This window comes from Chaetodon trifascialis, chromosome 8 (genome assembly GCF_039877785.1).
Source record: "Chaetodon trifascialis isolate fChaTrf1 chromosome 8, fChaTrf1.hap1, whole genome shotgun sequence".
Taxonomy (NCBI): domain Eukaryota; kingdom Metazoa; phylum Chordata; class Actinopteri; order Chaetodontiformes; family Chaetodontidae; genus Chaetodon; species Chaetodon trifascialis.
In genome coordinates this window covers 15,941,482-15,960,140 of record NC_092063.1, presented here as the reverse complement: position 1 = coordinate 15,960,140, position 18,659 = coordinate 15,941,482, and the positions used below count along the sequence as shown (strand labels likewise).

General features: G+C 42.0%; 3 protein-coding genes across 4 annotated transcripts in view; all 3 read right to left on the bottom strand.

Moving 5' to 3' along the window:
• acot7 (acyl-CoA thioesterase 7) overlaps positions 1-7,582 on the bottom strand; it is a 53,822-nt gene extending 46,240 nt beyond the window's left edge. Inside the window, exons 1-2 of one of the 2 annotated variants that reach the window (XM_070969408.1) lie at positions 7,213-7,582; positions 1,432-1,549 (exon numbers count right to left, since the gene is read on the bottom strand). In XM_070969408.1, coding sequence (XP_070825509.1) covers positions 1,432-1,549; positions 7,213-7,262 — 168 coding nt within the window. In that variant the 5' untranslated portion in view covers positions 7,263-7,582. Of the gene's footprint in view, positions 1-1,431; positions 1,550-3,241; positions 3,472-7,212 lie in introns of those variants that run through there. The other variant, XM_070969407.1, reaches the window with a different exon arrangement.
• Positions 7,583-8,789: 1,207 nt separating this feature from the next.
• Positions 8,790-9,733, bottom strand: LOC139335685 (transcription factor HES-2-like). The gene is made up of 4 exons (XM_070969416.1): positions 9,644-9,733; positions 9,445-9,540; positions 9,244-9,331; positions 8,790-9,124 (listed from the first exon to the last, which is right to left on the bottom strand). Exons 1-4 carry the CDS (start codon positions 9,731-9,733, stop codon positions 8,790-8,792), a joined length of 609 nt encoding a protein of 202 aa, XP_070825517.1.
• A 7,700-nt stretch (positions 9,734-17,433) lies between these two features.
• On the bottom strand, positions 17,434-18,247 carry LOC139335659 (transcription factor HES-2-like). Its single transcript, XM_070969370.1, has 3 exons — positions 18,158-18,247; positions 17,869-18,052; positions 17,434-17,768 (listed from the first exon to the last, which is right to left on the bottom strand). The coding sequence occupies exons 1-3, from the start codon at positions 18,245-18,247 to the stop codon at positions 17,434-17,436; spliced, it is 609 nt and encodes a 202-aa protein (XP_070825471.1).
• Positions 18,248-18,659: the final 412 nt, after the last annotated feature.

The window sequence follows — 18,659 nt, the reverse complement described above, 5'->3', positions numbered from 1 at the left end:
ATGATATCTCATGTGTTTGGGTGGGATGAGGGGAACTTTGTTTTCATGCGGAGACAAAATGCAGACTGCAGCAAAGGAAAAGAGAAAAGATCAGTCAAATATTGATACTGTTTTTTTTAACTATGGTAATCATCTATTATAACTATGGAATCATAAAATTGGATTCAGAATTCAGTTAAACTTTTTGTTAGGAAAAATACAATAGCAATGTTATGAATGTTTAATAATGCCAATTTTGTTCAGTAGTTCAACAAAAGATACAGGCCAAATGTTCAGGTTCATTTAAAAAATGGATAGACATTCTTGTTTTCTTGTCAGTCTATTGTGATTTCGTTGTGTTATGGTAAAATTGTTCTGTTGTCCACTACAGTGGACATGCTGTAAAATCTAAAATAAAAATATTTTTACAAAATTCTAAATTGTGAGTTGTTGTTTTAGCTCCACAGAGGCAGGAAATCACAAAAAAAAAAATTAAACTGAAAACTGAAAGATACTTTTTTCCTTGGTTCTCAGGAGGATATGACATAACCACTAAACATAAACCATAGAAATGGAATTGGATATAAAAACACTACATAGCATTTTGCAATCATAAATAGTGAACAGTACAATGTGATCTGAAGGAATTAGCTTGAAAATTGAAAGCCAGTGTCTTCATTCTTTATTTCAGTGGTTCAGTGTGGCTTTACAAAGCACGTGTGCTGTAGTGTATTTGGACATTATGTCCAAGAATGTGTGTGTCTTATCTGAACAGTGAAATGTCGGACATCAGCACAATATGATCACAATGCAGAAGGTGAGATGACAATCGAGTGATGCAAGTCTGAAGCCGGTTAAAGTTCACCAGGTGAAAAGAAGGAAAAACAAAGCAGGGTGGGGCAATGCTGAATAAGAACAATATGCATGCATGATTAACACGCAGGAAACAATCTGTTGCATAATGTTAATAAACAAAGTTTTACTGTGGAACTTAGATTTTAAAGACTACAATCTCAATTTGAATAAATCAACTTCTTTTAATGCTCGACAAGCAGCATGTTAATAAACACGCTGTGTTCTCTAAAGCAGTGGTTTTAAAAGCTTTTTAGCTCTAAATCTCATGAAGCAAAACAATGAGCCATCACATGCTGGAGAGAGAAATAGCTCGACCACAGAATCATTTTTCCAATCAATGGTCAATATAAGTCAGGTCTTTCTAGTTTGAAGCAGTTCACACTTGTTGTGCAATGAAGACAATTCTGCACTGCAGACTACTGTGCACATTATGTTTTAGTCTGTTTATCCAGGTGTGGAAAAGGAACACTTACTACTGGACACGTATCCTACTGCTAAAAATGAACCTTCACTCAACATAAGGAGCGAAGAGTTGCGACTGGACACCATGGCATAATAAAGTAATCAGGAGTCGGGAATGTGTTTCCGGTTTCTTACCCCGTTCTGTGTGTTGCAGTGTCTCGTGCCGATGATGCATCCGGCTTCCTCAATCATCTTGAGGATGATGCCGCCGTGGACGTTGCCCACAATGTTTGCGTCGTTTGGCCGCATGATCCTGCAATGAACAGACACGATTAGAAGGCATGACCATGGAGCTGATGATAGGATTACAACATGTGTTATTAGAGCCTTGTGTTATTCTTGGCACCCTGTTAGAAAATAAAATGCTATCGATCAATGAATGTGACAACCCGACCCGCCGTGCCAAGTCATAATTTCACCGTTCACATATTTGTGAACGAGACTGAACCAGCAACATGGGCTGTGGAGGGTAGAGGACGTGCTAATCAGCTGTCAAGTTAAGTCACTGAGCAGTTACTTATTGCATTTCAATCACCTGAGATGATTAAGGACTGATTTATTCAGCTGAATGAGGCTGACACTGAGTGGAAGTGGGTGTGACCCCCGTGTAAAAAAAAAAAAAAAGAAGAAGAAGAAGCAGACAAGAATCTGACATGTTTGTCAATGAAAGTCTCTGAAAACTATCTAGGAACACATCTGCTGTGATGTGCTTCTCAACAGTCACTCACGAGCTGAGTGCACACGCCGTGCACACGTGATGAGCTCAACGCTGATTTTGAAAAACATTTTTGTTGCCGTGTTTTCCACAAAGTCAAGAGTATCATGTTTTCTTGACTCTGGCCTCACCTCCCCATGTCTATCTGATGACTTCGTACAGTCTCGCTGACGCTGCAGCACGCTGTCATGCACATCAGCTGTTCGCAATTTTTTTTGTGTGTGGGTTAAACTCGTTTTACCAGTTCCAGTCTAATCTGTGTCCATACACACTGCATGAGATCACAACTGAATAAGGAATGCACCACTGAGATCTGACTAATTGTGTGCCAAACGGGAATGCTTTCCAAGTATGTGTGTGTGTGTGTGACCTGGTATTTATCACGTTGTGGGGACAAAAATCTGTTTACATTGTGGGGACTCACCTGCCTTATGGGGACAAAATGCAAGTCCCCTTAATGTAAATCATTAAATTTTAGGGTGCAGACTGAGGATAGGGTTACAGGTTAGGTAAGGTTAGGTTAGGTACAGGGTTAGGAATAGACAGATAGTGCTTAGGGTTAGGGTAAGGCTCCAGAAAATGAATGTAAGTCTATGTAATGTCCCCACAAGTGATGAAAAACACAATGGGTGTGTGTGTGTGTGTGTGTGTGTGTGTGTGTGTGTGTGTGTGTGTGTGTGTGCGCGCGCAGTACAAAGCAAGAAATTGCTTTTTACAGGAAGGTGATTATTTGCTTCTCATAAAACTGATCACCACTCATACAATACTTAAATAAATAATTAAGCCTCTGTAGATTACTTGAAGTAATTAGTGTTCCTTGATTGCTGTATATGAATTACAGAGTAAAGGTCACTTCCTGTCTGAGTCAGAGTTTCATCTAAGCATTTGGGGAATTTCACACCACAAACTAACCGTTCTTGACATTTCTGTATTACACGTAGTAACCAGAAAACAAACTAGTAACTCTTGTATATGGCAATGCAGTCTAATAAAACAATACTATGACAAATACTACTGATGCGAAACGGATCGTGTCAGAGAAGGCACAGTGTGAACAACAAGACATTAAACAAAAGCACTGCTGAGTAGCATTTCCAGCATTCTTCTAATTATTTTTTTGAAAACCGTAAATTGCGTGTGCGCTGGGGGAAGAGAGAGAGTGAACCAGACAGGCTCCAGTATATTCAGCTTTCCTGGCGTGTGTGTGTGTGCGCGCGCGAGATAAACTACCTGCTGAGTTGATATTTCGAGCCCTGCTGAGCTCCTGCCTCCCCACCTTTCCTGACATCTCTGCTGACTTGCTGACTTTGACTCGCTTGGCGTGCCTCCACCACCGCTGATGTCTTATCCACTTCAGCTGCCGGCTTGCTGATCCGAGGTCGAAAGCAACGCATCTTTGCACTCAGTCTTATTCTCTAACCCACTTCCCTTCTGTATGATCTCCTCATCCACATTTTCTGAGATTTGGGCCCTTATATTGTGCCAGTGACTGATGTCATGCAGTTGATCCCGCCTAGGCGTCAGGACTGGATAAACTGGATCTCAACAGACTCACTGAGGCACAAACAGGTTACCAATAAAATCTGACATTATCACTCTGAGCTTTTTGTGCCACAGCTGACAAGAAGACTAAGAAATATCTAACATACCTGCCAATAGGCCAAAAACAAAGCACACTTCAGAACTGCTGTTCCTGTCAAGTTACAATGTGCACTGTCTTTCGGAAACTGCATCCTTATTTGCTTCATGTATGAAAACATTTTCTCAATGGGATTTTTCTTCAGCGATAACAAATAATCCAGGAATTAGAACAAAATTTAAAATGCCAGACCAAGACCACAACCAAAACAGCTATAAGAGCCAAAATCCAGCTAAATCTAATCATAGCTTTTAGAAAAACTCCACCAGCAGACAAACATACACGGTAACAGGTGCAAAGCACAGCTGCACCTAAAGCCACATATTTTGAATATATTCAAAAGTACACAACAATGTATGCATAAATGAACACTAAATATGTAAAAATATACAGAGCGGCCAATCAGGCTATGGTGTGCAGACTGGTCTCGGCTACACCTAAAAGTTGATCGTGTTTTTTCACAATTGGTTAAAATAGCTACACCATCAAAATAGAACTTACAACTAACTGGAAAGGCACAGTGCTGCCATAAACAAATGCACAAACCACAATCAAAATCTTCTTTTCGCCTGCTGGAACAAATAACAAAACGTCATGTTTACCTGTGCCAAGAAGAACAGTGGCGAAAACTGTAAGTCAGCCTCAGAAAAGCATATCTTGATGCCATTTTTGACCCGAGTCCCGACAGTAAGAACACAGCAAAAGACAAAGGACTGAAGCGGAATCTGCATTACAAAGAGGGTCAAACTGTATTTTACAAAGGCAATCTCACATTACCAGGTACAACTGGAATTTGCCAAACACTCGCAGCTGTTCGAACATAAAGTGAAACACCTCATGCCCACAAATGTATTACTGTATGTTTGCTCAGCCAGAGGAAAAACTATCATTTACATATTAGACATTTACCCGACGCTCGCATCCAAAGCAACCTGCAATCAAGTGTAATCCTAAACTACCACATTCATAAGGAGGCAGTAGTAAACAAGTGTTGCAGTCGCTCAGCCCAAACTGATGTGACCTAAACTGTGCAGAAAAGTAACAAGGAAGAAAGAAGGGCTACAGTCAGGAAGCTGTTCGGTCAGTTAAAAGTTCATTCAAACACTCATCTGGACCGAGTCAAGATTTACAGGAGAGCAAATCAAGTTATATTCAAGGCCTCAGTGGAAAAACAGCAATATGAATGCGTACAGTGTTTCCAAATGTACTGTAAAACTAAGGATGAGAGAGCAGAGCTGAGACAGTGTAATGATCAGGCCATTAGGAAACGGGAAGTCTACGTATCCCAGAGTGGTTCAAGTGGGAGGATGTTTGAACTTGATGTAAGCAGCAAAGGGCGGCCAATAAAAAGGCCGGAGGAGGGGAGAGGCAGGGGAAGCTCTGGAGAGGCTATACACAATGTAGGTTGCACTGTTTTTGGACATGTTGTAGGCACAAAATGAATGTTTTGGGAGGAAATTACTGTGGTGCAGAGAGTGGCTCACTGGCTATAAGCTCCCAGGTTAGGAAAGTTTTGACTCAGCGAAGCAGTAGAGGTAGAGTAGAGGAGAATCAGAGGGCAATGCACATGTCCTGGTCAAGTTCTTCAAAAACTTTAACACTTAGAAATGCCCACTGATGGTGGGCCGCATGTTGTGAAGTTAGTTATGTTGTTTGGCAGAGTTCTTTCTGTTATTATTTCTGCATATAATTCATGTTTCTGATGAAAGTACGTTAGCATGATGGTGGAAAATAGAATTACAACACCTTACTTCCGGCGCCGCACGAGTGGCAGCCTGTTACAGCAGCTCCCGCTCACTGTGAGCTTTTTTTCTCTGAAATTTCCCCACTGTGGGACTAATAAAGGTATATCTGAACACACCATTTCACATTTCAACATCAAACAATCTGATTATACGCGCTATATTTACATACACACCCATGTAAACCGTTCTGAACTGAGGACAAAGGTCATTGTGGGGAGTGTAGTAGTTCTCTTCCTATGTAGGCAACACAGCTTCCTGGAAACTGATGCAGCAGAAAAGTAACATCTCATCAGAAATGAACCTGAGAACAGTCTGACCATCATCCAGCTATGGCTCATGTCCACTTAAGCCATTTCTATTCTACTGAGGTCAAGACAGCTTCACAGCTGCCACTCAGGCCACAATAATAATGACAAGAAAACTTTAAGAAACTTTATTTGTACACAATCTTTTGTACAAGAAGTTCAGCTCAAAGTGCTTTAATCACCTGATCAGCTTTGTATTCTAACTCTTACACAATGCAGTTAATGGCTCGTACAGAGCATTAAGCCTATCTGCAGGCTCTATGTAACTACGCTCAGGTTATAACTTGATGATACAAAATACTATCTTTCCTTTCAGGATATGTTTACATAAAAATGACCAGACAGGTGGACATTTTCATTGCTCATTTTTCTTGAAACATGGTTTTAAAGCTGTTAAAACCTGACAAACGCAATGACATGTTTGTGGGAATACCTGAGGGGCGGTCATTGAAGGGACTCTAAGGACCATTCAGGGCAGAATATGATGAATTATACTGAATAAATAAATATATTGAATTGAGCTGAACTGAAATGAACTGAATTGAATTCAATTGAAAAATTCAACAGCAGAATCCACTTTCAGGCTCTCTGTTCAAGACAGTATTCACTAAGGTTTTCCAAAGCATGTGTGCAAGGAGTGGTTGTGTCTTAATCTCAGGCTGAATGTGTCCTCTTCCCTTGAATGAGGACACACACACAAAGCAGTGAGTTGGTCAACAGAATGTGGCACAAGCAGCTAGATGAACCAGGTATAGAACTGTTTAGGTTACTGTTTTGAGAAAATTTAAAGGTATGGGGCTTTTTTTTTTGACAGTACAACTAAGCTTCACCTGAATTGTCTTTTTTTAGGAGCAGCTCAGTGCACACAGAGCTGTTGGGCTGTGACTGGGGTGCAGCTCCACCTACGGGCCAGTACAAGTACTACAACGTCAGCATGCTGCTGGAAAAGCAAACCAACTCATTGCAACGATATTTTAATAGGCAGCAGTCATTACCACAGCTGGCTGTTTGCTCTGTGATCTGCCTCCGCTTTCTGTCTTTGGAGAAGTGAACAAGAAATTAACTACAGAACGATTATCTGGACACAGTCCAAACTAACTATTTACAGAAGCCAAATCATTCAAGCTTGCGCAACAAAATTTAGGAGTTTTATTGGAGTTTCGGTAAAATTATGGCGACCTTAGAGTGTCCTTGGTAGTTTTAGCGCGCGTCCAGCCGGAGGTCTAACAGACGACATGCGACACAGACAGTCTGCACCTCCGCCGCCAGTCCGCGGGCTAAACATCCTCAAAACACGTCGTCTCATTTGTCATAGATTAGATTAAACAGGCAGAATATGGACTGTGTGTCGGTGCGGACTACAGGCTGTCGTCCGGTGTGTGACAGCAGCACACGAAGCGGATTATCTGGGTTCCCTTCCTGTGAGCCGGCAGCCTTGCTCGCTTCCCGTCATTTGCCGACCAGCAGCACGTTACTAGCATTTGAAGGTTGCTCGCGCATAATGTGTCCTACCTGCATAATTGAAGGGAGGATGGTGCCTCGCGCGCCTGCGGTACCGACATGGTGATGGTGATGATGATGATGGTGATGATGATGATAAGGTCTCGGGGTTTGTTGGTCTCGTGTTGCAGCGAGATTTGTGTGTGATGAAAGGGGAGATCAGCTCCTCCGGTGTCTGCCGGCTGCTCCTCTTACCGTCTCTCTGACAAATGACTCATGGAGGGAAAGTGCTTCACGGAAATGCAAAAAGGGATGTTTTATATGATGGAGCACGTCGTTTTCATTTCATGTAATGTGTCTTAAAAACAGGCTACGATTATAGAATAAGAATAAGCAAACCAAACAACACCACTTTCGTTTACATGTACTAGCCAGTGGCTTTAGAAGAGGCTAATACTACAGAAATAGAAAGCACAGCCGTGTCAGTACCTACAGCCGTCGGAGGGGGGCAGCAGAGACCACATTTGCACCGACATGAAGACTGTAGGGGCGTTACCTCATGTATCCTGTTGAGGGCGCGTTTGACCACAAATTCAGTTGGGAGTCACTGACTGACGTTTTGTATCCTGCGTAATAAAAACTTGCTTGGCAGATGTGTCACACGGGCCTTTGCTCATTAAACAGGGAAGTGGCTCAATATAAGGGAACATTACATCATATTTGCTGAACCAAATGCTGCTGAAGCTGAAGGAGGCGGCCTCTAAACAGTTTTTGTTGCCTTTCTGTAATATCTCACATGGTCTGTGTGTACACTTTGCTGTGTGACATTTGTTCTGAATTGCTTTTTTCTCTCCCTGTAGTTTCAATGCGTAGTAGACAAAGATAAACTGACTGACTCTCTCTCTCTCTCTCTCTCTCTCTCTCTCTCTCTCTCTCTCTCTCTCTGTGTGTGTGTGTGTGTGTGTGTGTGTGCGTGTGTGTGTGTGTGTGTGTGTTGTGCCAACTAAATAACGTTTTCTTTTCATCATATATGGCCGTCATATCACCTTTTATGGCTGCGTTAAAGAATAAAGACCAATACTCTTACGAAGCATAAGATGTCTACAAGAATACAAGACAAGATTTAACCACGATATCGCAGTTTTATTTGTGTTTATATAACATATATACAACATTTGCTGAAAATAGCAAAAATAAAACACGTCCCAACAGAGATACTTGCAGTGACACATATGTCTACAAAGCTCATCTGCACAGACTCAGGACACTGAAGTCTCCAGTGCAAACTGATACACACTGACCCTTTGGGTCTTACAGGGCTGTTTCACCGGCCCTTTGTCACTTAGTCCTCAAGAAGGACTAAATCTTTAACGTATACATACATGCAGATTTTTAAAAAATACGACTGTCTAAACTTGTCAACTTATATAGGACAACAGACGCGTGCGCAAAACGTAAGTATATAATACTCAACCAATACGATTTCATGATGAATTCTGGCTTTTCATCAGCAGAGGCAATGAATTACTGTGCATATTTACAAGTGATACATGTGATATGATGCTATCTCAACATGTCTCCTATATATGAATCACTATACAGTCTTTTCACAGGTTTTTGGGAGACCCGAACACTTTAACTGAAGATATCTACCAAGGTCTCCACATGGCAGCGCTGACGGCCTGCGGGCCTGCAGGCTGCGCTCTGCTGGGAGCCACTGCGCTGCTGCTGTTGTGGGAATGGCTCTCCAGTCTGGAGCTGAAGCTGGATTTGAGGCTCTGGAGTTTTTGTTGGATCTGAGGGAAGGTCCTGGAGCTCTGAGCGCAGCAGTTCAGGCAAGTTGGGGTGACGGTGGCGGACACGGACTGCTGAACGAAGTCGTTCACCCGCCGACACGCGTCTGGATCCAGGCTGGTTTTGGGAAGCAGAGCGGAGACGCGCTGGAGGCAGGCTTTGTAGCCTTCCTTGTAGCTGTCTGTGGAATCTGAAAAGGCAATGAAATGTTAGTTTCGTTGTCCAAAAAATGACAAGAGTTCATTGTACACACATTTGTCTATCAATAAACGTGGTTTAAAAGTGAAAACAAGCAGAACCATAACTCACTTTTGGCGTTAATAGGGGGGATGTCGCTGAGGAACGTCACAGTCATTTCCAGGATGTCGGCTTTCTCAAGCTTGGAGTAGCGAGTCTTCTGGAAAAAATAATAAAAAGCAAATGTTAAACATATGAGCCTAAATGATGCTTTGACTTTAGTAAATCTGATAAGTGTTATCTGCCCATATTTAAATCTAAGGAATGACTTACATCTCTGCCTGTGAGGGGAAGGATGAGGTTTTTCAAATGGTTCAGGCTGTCGTTGATACGTGCGCGCCTTCTTTTTTCCATCAAAGGTTTCATAGTCTGAAAAGAACACATCAAATTTAGCATTCATTCTTTCTATGAAGTGCAAAACATTAGACAAAATGAGTCAGATATTGAAGCAAAAATCAGTGGTTCCGCTTACCTTTCTGAGTTCAAGAGCTTCTTTTCTTTTGGCCACAGATAGCCTTGGAGAAAAGGACTGGAGAGCTTCACAAGTCATGTTTGGAGACATTTTCAGGGTCGTCTTTGTGCCAGAGAAGTGTCCAAAACAGGAGTCAACGAAGTTGTGTCTCTAACGGCAGAAGGCTGCGGTATATATCCAGGTCCATGGCGTCGGTTTCCGTGCGTCACGGGTACGCCCCCAAGCCAACACGAAACGATTTGGAATGGCTGCGTATTCGGTGAAAACAACACAAAACCATCAAGTATAGGAAGATAACCATCTGTCTTCTTTAATCCATGCGTAACAACCGCGGTGCGTGTCTGCATTATGATCCATACAACAAATTAAACAAAATCTGCGTCAAGAAGCTGAAGAAATATGTGCGTAAAGAAGCTTTAAAGGCGGACGCACCGAATGCGCATTCACCAAATACTAGTTCTGAAATCTCTTCAGTTTACAAAAAATTAAATAATAAATTAGTGGTAGGCTACATAATACAAAATTATTGGAAGGTAAGTTCATTATTTCAAATACAGTGGATAGAATAATTTGTTTGTGTTTACATGAGCGCGCACATGCATATATGTATATGCACTATGTAGTTACTGGTGAGTAATTACGCAGTGTGGTAGAAAAAGTGCAGTATAAAATATAAGCTGTATTGCATCCACTTATCTTGTGCTTTAACAGACTACATTAAAATATATTTCTCCGCAACATCATCCTGAAGATTTGTTTGCCTGCTGAATTTCTTGTTCCTGTTGGAAGTGGTATACTGTAGTTTATTGTGTGTAATTTGTCCAAGTTGTATAACATATCTTTTACATTACATATCATTTTTAAATTAAAAAATGCACATGCTGAACTATAGGAACTATAGGGTGCAATACTTGCATTACTGGCATAGGGGTCAGTCTTGTGTGCGTGTCCACAGAGATACAGACTCGTACTCCAATCTCATACCCAAGCCACGCTACTTTCAAATAACATCTGCTCTTAGATTTTGACAACAATAGTTTTGCATATGACGTTTTTATGCTGTTTCTGCCCGGGGGGAGTCTCTACCTGTAGGGTGTATGCCACTGCTGCCAACGCCTCACGCAGGGCGGTTGGGGCTGAAAACAGAGGGTGGGTATTGAGAGAGCATGTACTTCAATCACAATAGCCACCGCGAAATATAAAAATGAGCCTGAGTTTTATATTGAGTGTTATTCATATTTACTTACGAACTTGCTGCATTCCAAAACCAACAATCATGTCCTAAACAGTCCTCCGAGGAATGAATCAAACTTTGTAATACAGCTTTGCGACTTTCAGACGCTAAATAAAAACTACAGAGGCATGACAACCCATCAAATACCACTGCACTCAGGGGAACCACGCGCGCAGCACGCGCCACGGGGACCAGATGGCTGTCTGTTACCGAGCCTTTAACCCCCTCCATCCATCGACTCCAACCCCCCACACCCTCCTCCTGCACCACACCAGCATCATGACGAGCGAGTCTCTCTGTCCCACTGTAGATCTGCTTCATCCTTGCGCGCGTGCACACACACACACACACACACACACACACACACACACACACACACACACACACACACACACACACACACACACACACACATACACACACACACACAGGCTGCCCTGCGTGCACTCTTTTTTCTATAAACTTTTCACACACGGCACATGATCTCCACGCAGTTTTGGCGTGGGTACCCCATCTGCATGCCTGTCATAGGTCCATGTTGTTAGTGTCCAACTGAAACAAACCATTCTCGCCCCCCCTGTGGAAACTCCGTGCTACAATTGTCTCCTTCAGCTTGACTCCCGGATATTTTAGCGTCCAAGCTATCATGAGATGCTTGTTTATCAATATTATATGGTGATGACGAAACACAAAGCTCAGTCTGTCCATGGAGATGAAAGATGTTTGTCTGGAAGAGCAGATTGCATGACTGCGCCCACAGGGCTGCTTTCGAAAGAAATATTCAATCGTGGAAAACGCACATTGAGAACCCCCCAAAAAACATGCAGCAGTAGTTTTATTCTGACAAGGTGACAGCTTCTCAAGCACATAACTCATGCAGAATTTCAAATACAAAACTGCATAATATGCAAAGGCAAACGTCAGCTTTATATTTTTGTTCTACACGAGTTATAAATGGTTTCCGCCCAGCACTTTTCATCATTAAACTGCATCTGAGTCGTCGCTTTTTATGGCACAATAGGATGAGAATGTTTACTACAAATTACAAAGAATTGGGGGCGATTCAGCTGTGCATATGTTCGAGTATACTTTGTGGTGAAACGTGAAGGTCACCACATGATCTTGTTGCGACGCTAAGGCCAGGCTCTGCCCCGAAACTGAGAGGCACACTTGCTGCACGCGCCCCTCACCGGCCCTCTGGGATGCAGGGTGATGTGGGTGGGGGTGGTACATTTCTCCTCAGTTTTGCTCTTACGGTTAGAGTCCTCTTTTGTCTTTTCAAGCAAATTCGGCGTCGGTAACCCATCTGTGCCGGCCGGATAACAGCGAGCCTTTGTCTGAAAATGTTCCAACACTTCATGGGAATTAAGAGTCACATGCGGGCTGTGGGATGGGGGAGAGACAGCAAACTGGACTCCACCTGACTTTTGCCGCAGCGTGATGTGAGCTGGGAGAAAACGGCGGGTGTCTAACAATAGAGAACACCATATCCAGCTATAAGAACCGTAAACAACGTTTGATCTTCACATAAGACCATCAGCAGGTCTGAACTGCTTCAGTGACCAAAGTGAAACAGCGTGTGTTGATATAAGGTGTGAAGTCTACAGTGTTTATCCCTTATTCTTCTTAGTATGTCATGAAAGACGCCATGAGGACAGCACGTCAGTCTGTAGTGCTTTTATGGGAGTAAAACATGTCAAATTAAGAAAATCCCCAATTACAGTGAAATGAAATTTTAATGTGTTAATGGTCCTCCCTTTGTTTGACTGCCTGGTTGTGCCAGAGGACCAAGTCACAGTTATCCCTCTTTATACTTGGATTTTATCTTTGTGAAGAAGTTTGAGTCATTTGTATTCATTGTGATGAAGATGAGGTGCATCCCTGATATTGCAAGTATTTATTCTTTTGTAAAAATGCAGAATTCGGTTATTTTCATGTTTTGTGAGACTTTTTGTATCTAAATGAAAATTTGAAGTTTACCAGAAAACAAAATAAATGAATTTGCGCACAAATACATGAACAGAGACTGCAGCAGCTGAAGTATATGATGCCATCCATTGAGCCCAAACCAAAGCCTTCAACCCCCCACAGGTTTCTAGTTAACAACAGCATCCTGTGGTTTTACAAGCTGAGTGAGCATCCAATCTTTCAACAAATTTTAAATGGAGAAAAAATTGTAACGTGTGTTTGCGAATAAGACATGAGTGACCTCTTTTCCTTTGTCTCTTTCCACCAGCTAGACTTGGTCTCTTTCTACCAGCTGGACTCAGTGGTACCCCACCTGTTATGAAACCTGTTCCCACTGATCAGAGCAGATTCCACCTTTTGGTTCATTATAGATCACCTGGCCCTTATGCCCCATTATGAGAACAATTTGCGTGTTTCCATTATTGGTCATTGCAATATTCAGTAGAATAAGGACTTTGACTCTCGAAAGGAAGCGTTTCTGGCATGTCTTGATACTTTTGGTTTCACTCAGTTTGTACAGAAATCTAATCCTCACTGCACTACATCTGTGGTGTCAGGCCACTTTCTTATTAAATTTGAAAGAACACTAGCCTGTCCTTGTACTGGTGTTATTGGTCTAAACTAACCACATGCCTCCTAAACCCCCCTCAGTGTGGCTTCTGAAGTAATTTATCATTGTATACTCCTAGACTGACTGGAGAGTCAGTTTGGGGTCCCTGGCTTGGCTCTGCCATGACTAAACTCTTGCCTATCTACTACATTAAAAATTTCTTATGTGAAACATGGAGTACCTCAGGGCTCTGCTCTTGGCCCTCTACTCCTTTCTCTTTTTATGTCACCTCTTGGCAAAATTTTACTCAGCCATGGCTTTAATTTCCACTACTGGTGATATTCAGTTGTATGTGCTTATAAAGGTGTATGATCATTCACAAATTATTAAATTACTGCTTCTTTTTTGTAGGTGTCGTTTAATTTCCTGTTCCTGAATTCTGATAAAACTGAGATGCTGGTCATTGGCTCCACTCACCAAAAATACCACTTTGATCACTGGTAACTCTTAACACTTGTGTGATTTCTCAAAGCATAACCTAACCTAACCTCAGAATCTACCCTCTCATTTGGTCAAAACTTTAAAGAAAGCACAACAAAATTCATTCATGTCTCTCATGCAGACCTGGTCATTTTCACATTTTGTTATGGGACCTGTCTCACGCTCATACAAACAGTTTTTAAAGAGTGCTGCAGAATGGTGCAGATAGAATTTAAGCAAAAACTAGACCAATTAACCACATTACAGCAATTTTAGCTTCCCCTCATTGGACCCCTATCGTTGTCAGATCAGAGGCACTTCTGATGACATACAAAACTGAAACTAGACACACCCCTTCATACATGTCTATCATGGCCCTTTCATCTGGAATAACCTCGCTGTGAACATCAGTCTGGCTGGATAGTCCATGTTTGTCCTGCTGCTGAAGAATACTGTAAACTTTGTGAAAACCACTGGGTCTGTCTAAACATTTGTTTGTTTGTTTTCCCACAAGCACATCTGTGTGCCTCTGTGTGTGTGTGTCTGTCTCTCCTGTTCTCCCTGTCCTCTCTTTTCACTGAGTCTTCTCAGTTCTGGACCATCGGAGGATGTTTTTCTTTCCTCTGGTTGACAGTGCTTCATTCCACATCTTTTGGATCTGGATCTTTGTTGTCCAGGAGATTCAGCCTCCTCTCTTGCCTCTGTGTCTGCCTTGTGTACATGTTATTCTTCCCTCTCCCTCTCTCCATGTGTGTTTGTTTCTTTTTTACCTATCTGTGTGAATGGTGTGCCTTTATTTTGGCGTTTGCACGTTTGTGTAGTGTGTCCTCTTTCCATGTCTCCCCGGATAAAAGGATTTAGAAAGAAAGAAAAGAAAAGTAGTATTGTCAGAATTGAAGCAGTAATGATAGATATTCTGTCTCTATAGTGCAGACAAAGCTCAAAAATCACTGGATCCTACAATCTCCATAATGCAACTCAATAGCAGCTTTAATTAGTCCCTTCTACATCTTGAATACCTGCTTCTTTCAAACCCAAGGCAGGATTTTTCTTAAAAATTCTTAACAACTTAACTTAAAAACTTCAAATATTGTAAAGCTCCACCCAGAGCTACAGAGGACACTGTGCACCTCAACTGAACTTGATGTGTAAAGTTTACTTTTATCAGATTGACTGTGAAATCAACTCTGTCACCAAACAAAAATGTTGCTGTTGAACAATTCTGCAAAAACCTGGAACACATCCAGTGAGCATATTTTTTTTTACCCAGTTTATATCCCAGCATTTTCTTTCTACAAAATCTGCATAAAGCACCTAGGTTAGAGTAAGGTGTTGTGGTGATAACAGGTCTGTAACAAGATGTAAACTCCTGTCTCTTCAACAAAACTACATTACGCACCCTACCAGCACCCAGAGCAGGGTTAAGCAGGCATTTGTGCTTTTGACTTAGTTATCTGCAAATGATAGCAATGACATATTACATTACTTACTACACAACTGAAAAACAAAAAGCTAAATTAAGCTAAGACTGGGCTTTCATTTTAGGTCACAGATCAAGCTTATCCCACAGTTAGTGTTTGCAGACTATTTATTTGCTTGGAATATTATATTGTGATCATCATTGTCACCAGTTTTTTATCTGCTGCATATATGTTTGGGTTTTGTTTTTTTTTTTGCCCAAGCAGGAGTTTCACACAGAAAGGACTGCAGATTTAGGAGATACCCGCTCAAAGTACTGAAGCCTCGGCTGAACATTAGAATGCATTTCTGCGTACCATTTGTCCTCCATCACTTCAACTGAAGTTGCTCTAAGAAGACAGATCCCTTCACATCTTTACTGCACATATGAGTATTGATTTAAGATAGACTTTAAAAATGTGTTTTAAAGGGCCAGAACTTTGGTTTTATGTAGTTGCGTGTTCTTTGCATCACTAACCATTTTCCACAGAATACCGTAAGTTTTTGTATACATTTCCTACCTCATAGGGAGCCACTGGTTTCAGCTCATCCCAGAACAGTCAACATGGAGAGAAATAAATGTGCTTCAGATACAATCTATTTGGGAATATATCCTTGCTGTTGTTCAACAATTCTCCAAGAAAACAAAACCTCCAAGATTTATGCCTTGTCTGTATAAAGACAATGCATGCAAAATCATGCATGTTGTGAAAAGGATCGTATGAATTTGTTAGATAACACTTTATAGAATGCCCGCATCGTAATGCAATATGATACCAGAATAACGCATTAAAGGCCAAGAGTTGCTATGAACCTTCACAGAGCTTTATGCTGTTTTGTAAGTTCAAAAATACTTTGGAAAGACATCATTCTGCTGATGTTCAATGAAGTATTAAAAAGGCTTATTAAGATGATATATTCAGCTAATTTTCTGCTTCATGGAAAATTATTTTATTGTTAAACAGACAGTTTAAGTAATCAGCATCTTTTAACTGATAGAGGCTTCTGAGTATGACTTATATCCAGTAAAGTCTAGAGGGAGGAGGACATTGAGATTCTTTATAAAAAAAAAAAAAGAAAAAGCGTTTGTGTAAAAGAAACTACAATAAGAAACATCTACAACAATATTCTGCTTGATCCTATAAGAACAAACACATGGGAAACAGAAGTCTCATTTCCAATATCATTTGGTAAAGGTGGTAAATTTGGGATATTGATATCACAGGAAAAACAATCTTGTCTTAAAGGAATGAGTTATTATCCTGTGAAGCAGTCTGACTGTCCGTTTGCCTATAAACTTAGAACCCTGCGAGTGACAAATGTGCTGAGAAACAAGTGTGTGTTTTTGGTTTGGGACAAATTTGTCATTGTAATTCACAACTGCCGTCGTCTCAGTGTGTGTTCCGTCACACAACCAGTCCAACTTCTTCCCACCACTTTGGCGGCAACTAGAGAGGCGCCTCAAATCAGCAACAATGGAGCAGCTGCTCCTCAGCATCAATGGGCCCCGGCTGACCTGTGGCTTTATGCGTTTGCGCGCCTTTTTTATTCCTTTCATATCACTGACATTCCTCCCGTTGAGAAGTCTGGCTTTAATGATAACTTTGAGCTCCTAGGACCACCATAAAGTACGGATCAAACGACACAACCATCTTCTTGAAGAGTATATTTATTCAAAAGCTTTTTCCAATGACAAAACATCTGAAGTGTCACAAAACGTGTTTTTCTCACATGTCAATGAATAATAATCCTATTTAACACACAGTGTTTACAGACTATTCTTTTGCACAGACCAAAATACTTTTAAGTCCAGCGTGCAAACCTCAAACAAAATAACCCCTGGGGTTTTACAAAAGTGTTGTCTACAACCCATATCTCTGAAACCCCAAAGAGGATTGCATTTAAAAATGTTCATAGACTTCAGTTTCTTTGAGATCTGTGCTCGCGCAGTGCTCTCTGGCATTAACAGCAAAAATGAGCCAAATACTGAATACAGTTACAATACAGCAACTCCAGCAATTCTTAATAGCTAAGACTATGGTTCTAGCATAAATAACAGCACAAAATAAATAACACTCGTGAGATAAATGTCCATCTAATCTACCAAGGTCTCCACATGGCAGCGCTGACGGCCTGCGCGCCTGCAGGCTGCGCTCTGCTGGGAGCCACTGCGACGCTGCCGCTGTGGGACTGGCTCTCCAGTCTGGAGCTGAAGCTGGATTTGAGGTTCTGGAGTCTCTGCTGGATCTGAGGGAAAGTCCTGGAGCTCTGAGCGCAGCAGTTCAGGCAGGTTGGGGTGACAGTGGCGGACGCGGACTGCTGGACGAACTCATTCACCCGCCGACACGCGTCTGGATCCAGGCTGGTTTTGGGAAGCAGAGCAGAGACGCGCTGGAGGCAGGCTTTGTAGCCTTCTCTGTAACTGTCTGCGGAGTCTGGAGGGAGAAGAGATTTGATCAGTGACTTGAATTTCACATAAGCTTCAAGCTCAGTAAGAGAGTTTGTGCAATGCTTAGTTGAAGAGACGATGCTTACCTTTGACGGGAGTGGAAGGAAGGTCTCTGAGGAAACGGACGGTCATTTCCAGGATATCAGCTTTCTCCAGCTTGGAGTAGCGTGCGTTGTCTTTGCCAACCAGAGGCAGAATCAGGCTTTTCAAATGACTGAGACTGTCGTTGATACGAGCACGTCGTCTCTTCTCCAGCAAGGGTTTAAGAGTCTAGAAGAAATAGGAGAAGTTGTTATTCAGCTGCACTTTAAAAAGAATCAAATCAGAAAGCATTTCCAGTAACACGAACAGCTGTACTTTCTCTCTTTCCCTTACCTTTCTCAGTTCGTTGGCTTGTTTTCTCTGGGCCACTGTAGACCTGGCAGTGAGAGGCTGGTTGGCCTCAGTAGTGATGCTGGGACTCATGTCGTTTGCTGCTTGTTGGTGTGTTTTTGAGAGGAGTTACTTGCTCTTGGAGCGGCTGAGCTGAAGTGTGCCGCAGAGCTGGAGAGCCTCCTATTTATGTGGCTCCGGCGCGTCACAGGGGAGGGAACACAAGCCATCATGTTGGGGGTCTGACACAGGGGGGCGATGCCTTTGGGAGATGAGCGGAGCTCCTGTCTGGACCATCTGGTCCCATTGGGTCCTTGCGTCTACCGCTGGTATGCAGAGTTCCGTGATGATGTTGCGCTTTGTTGCGTTTAAAATGTAAAGCTTTAACGTTCATCCAAGATCCATTTACGCATTCAGTACAAGCCTTGTGACGATGTTGTTTTCCCTTCACATATGTTCTACCCTATATCAGACAGTGGCTTTTGAAATTTTCTGTAGTAAAGAT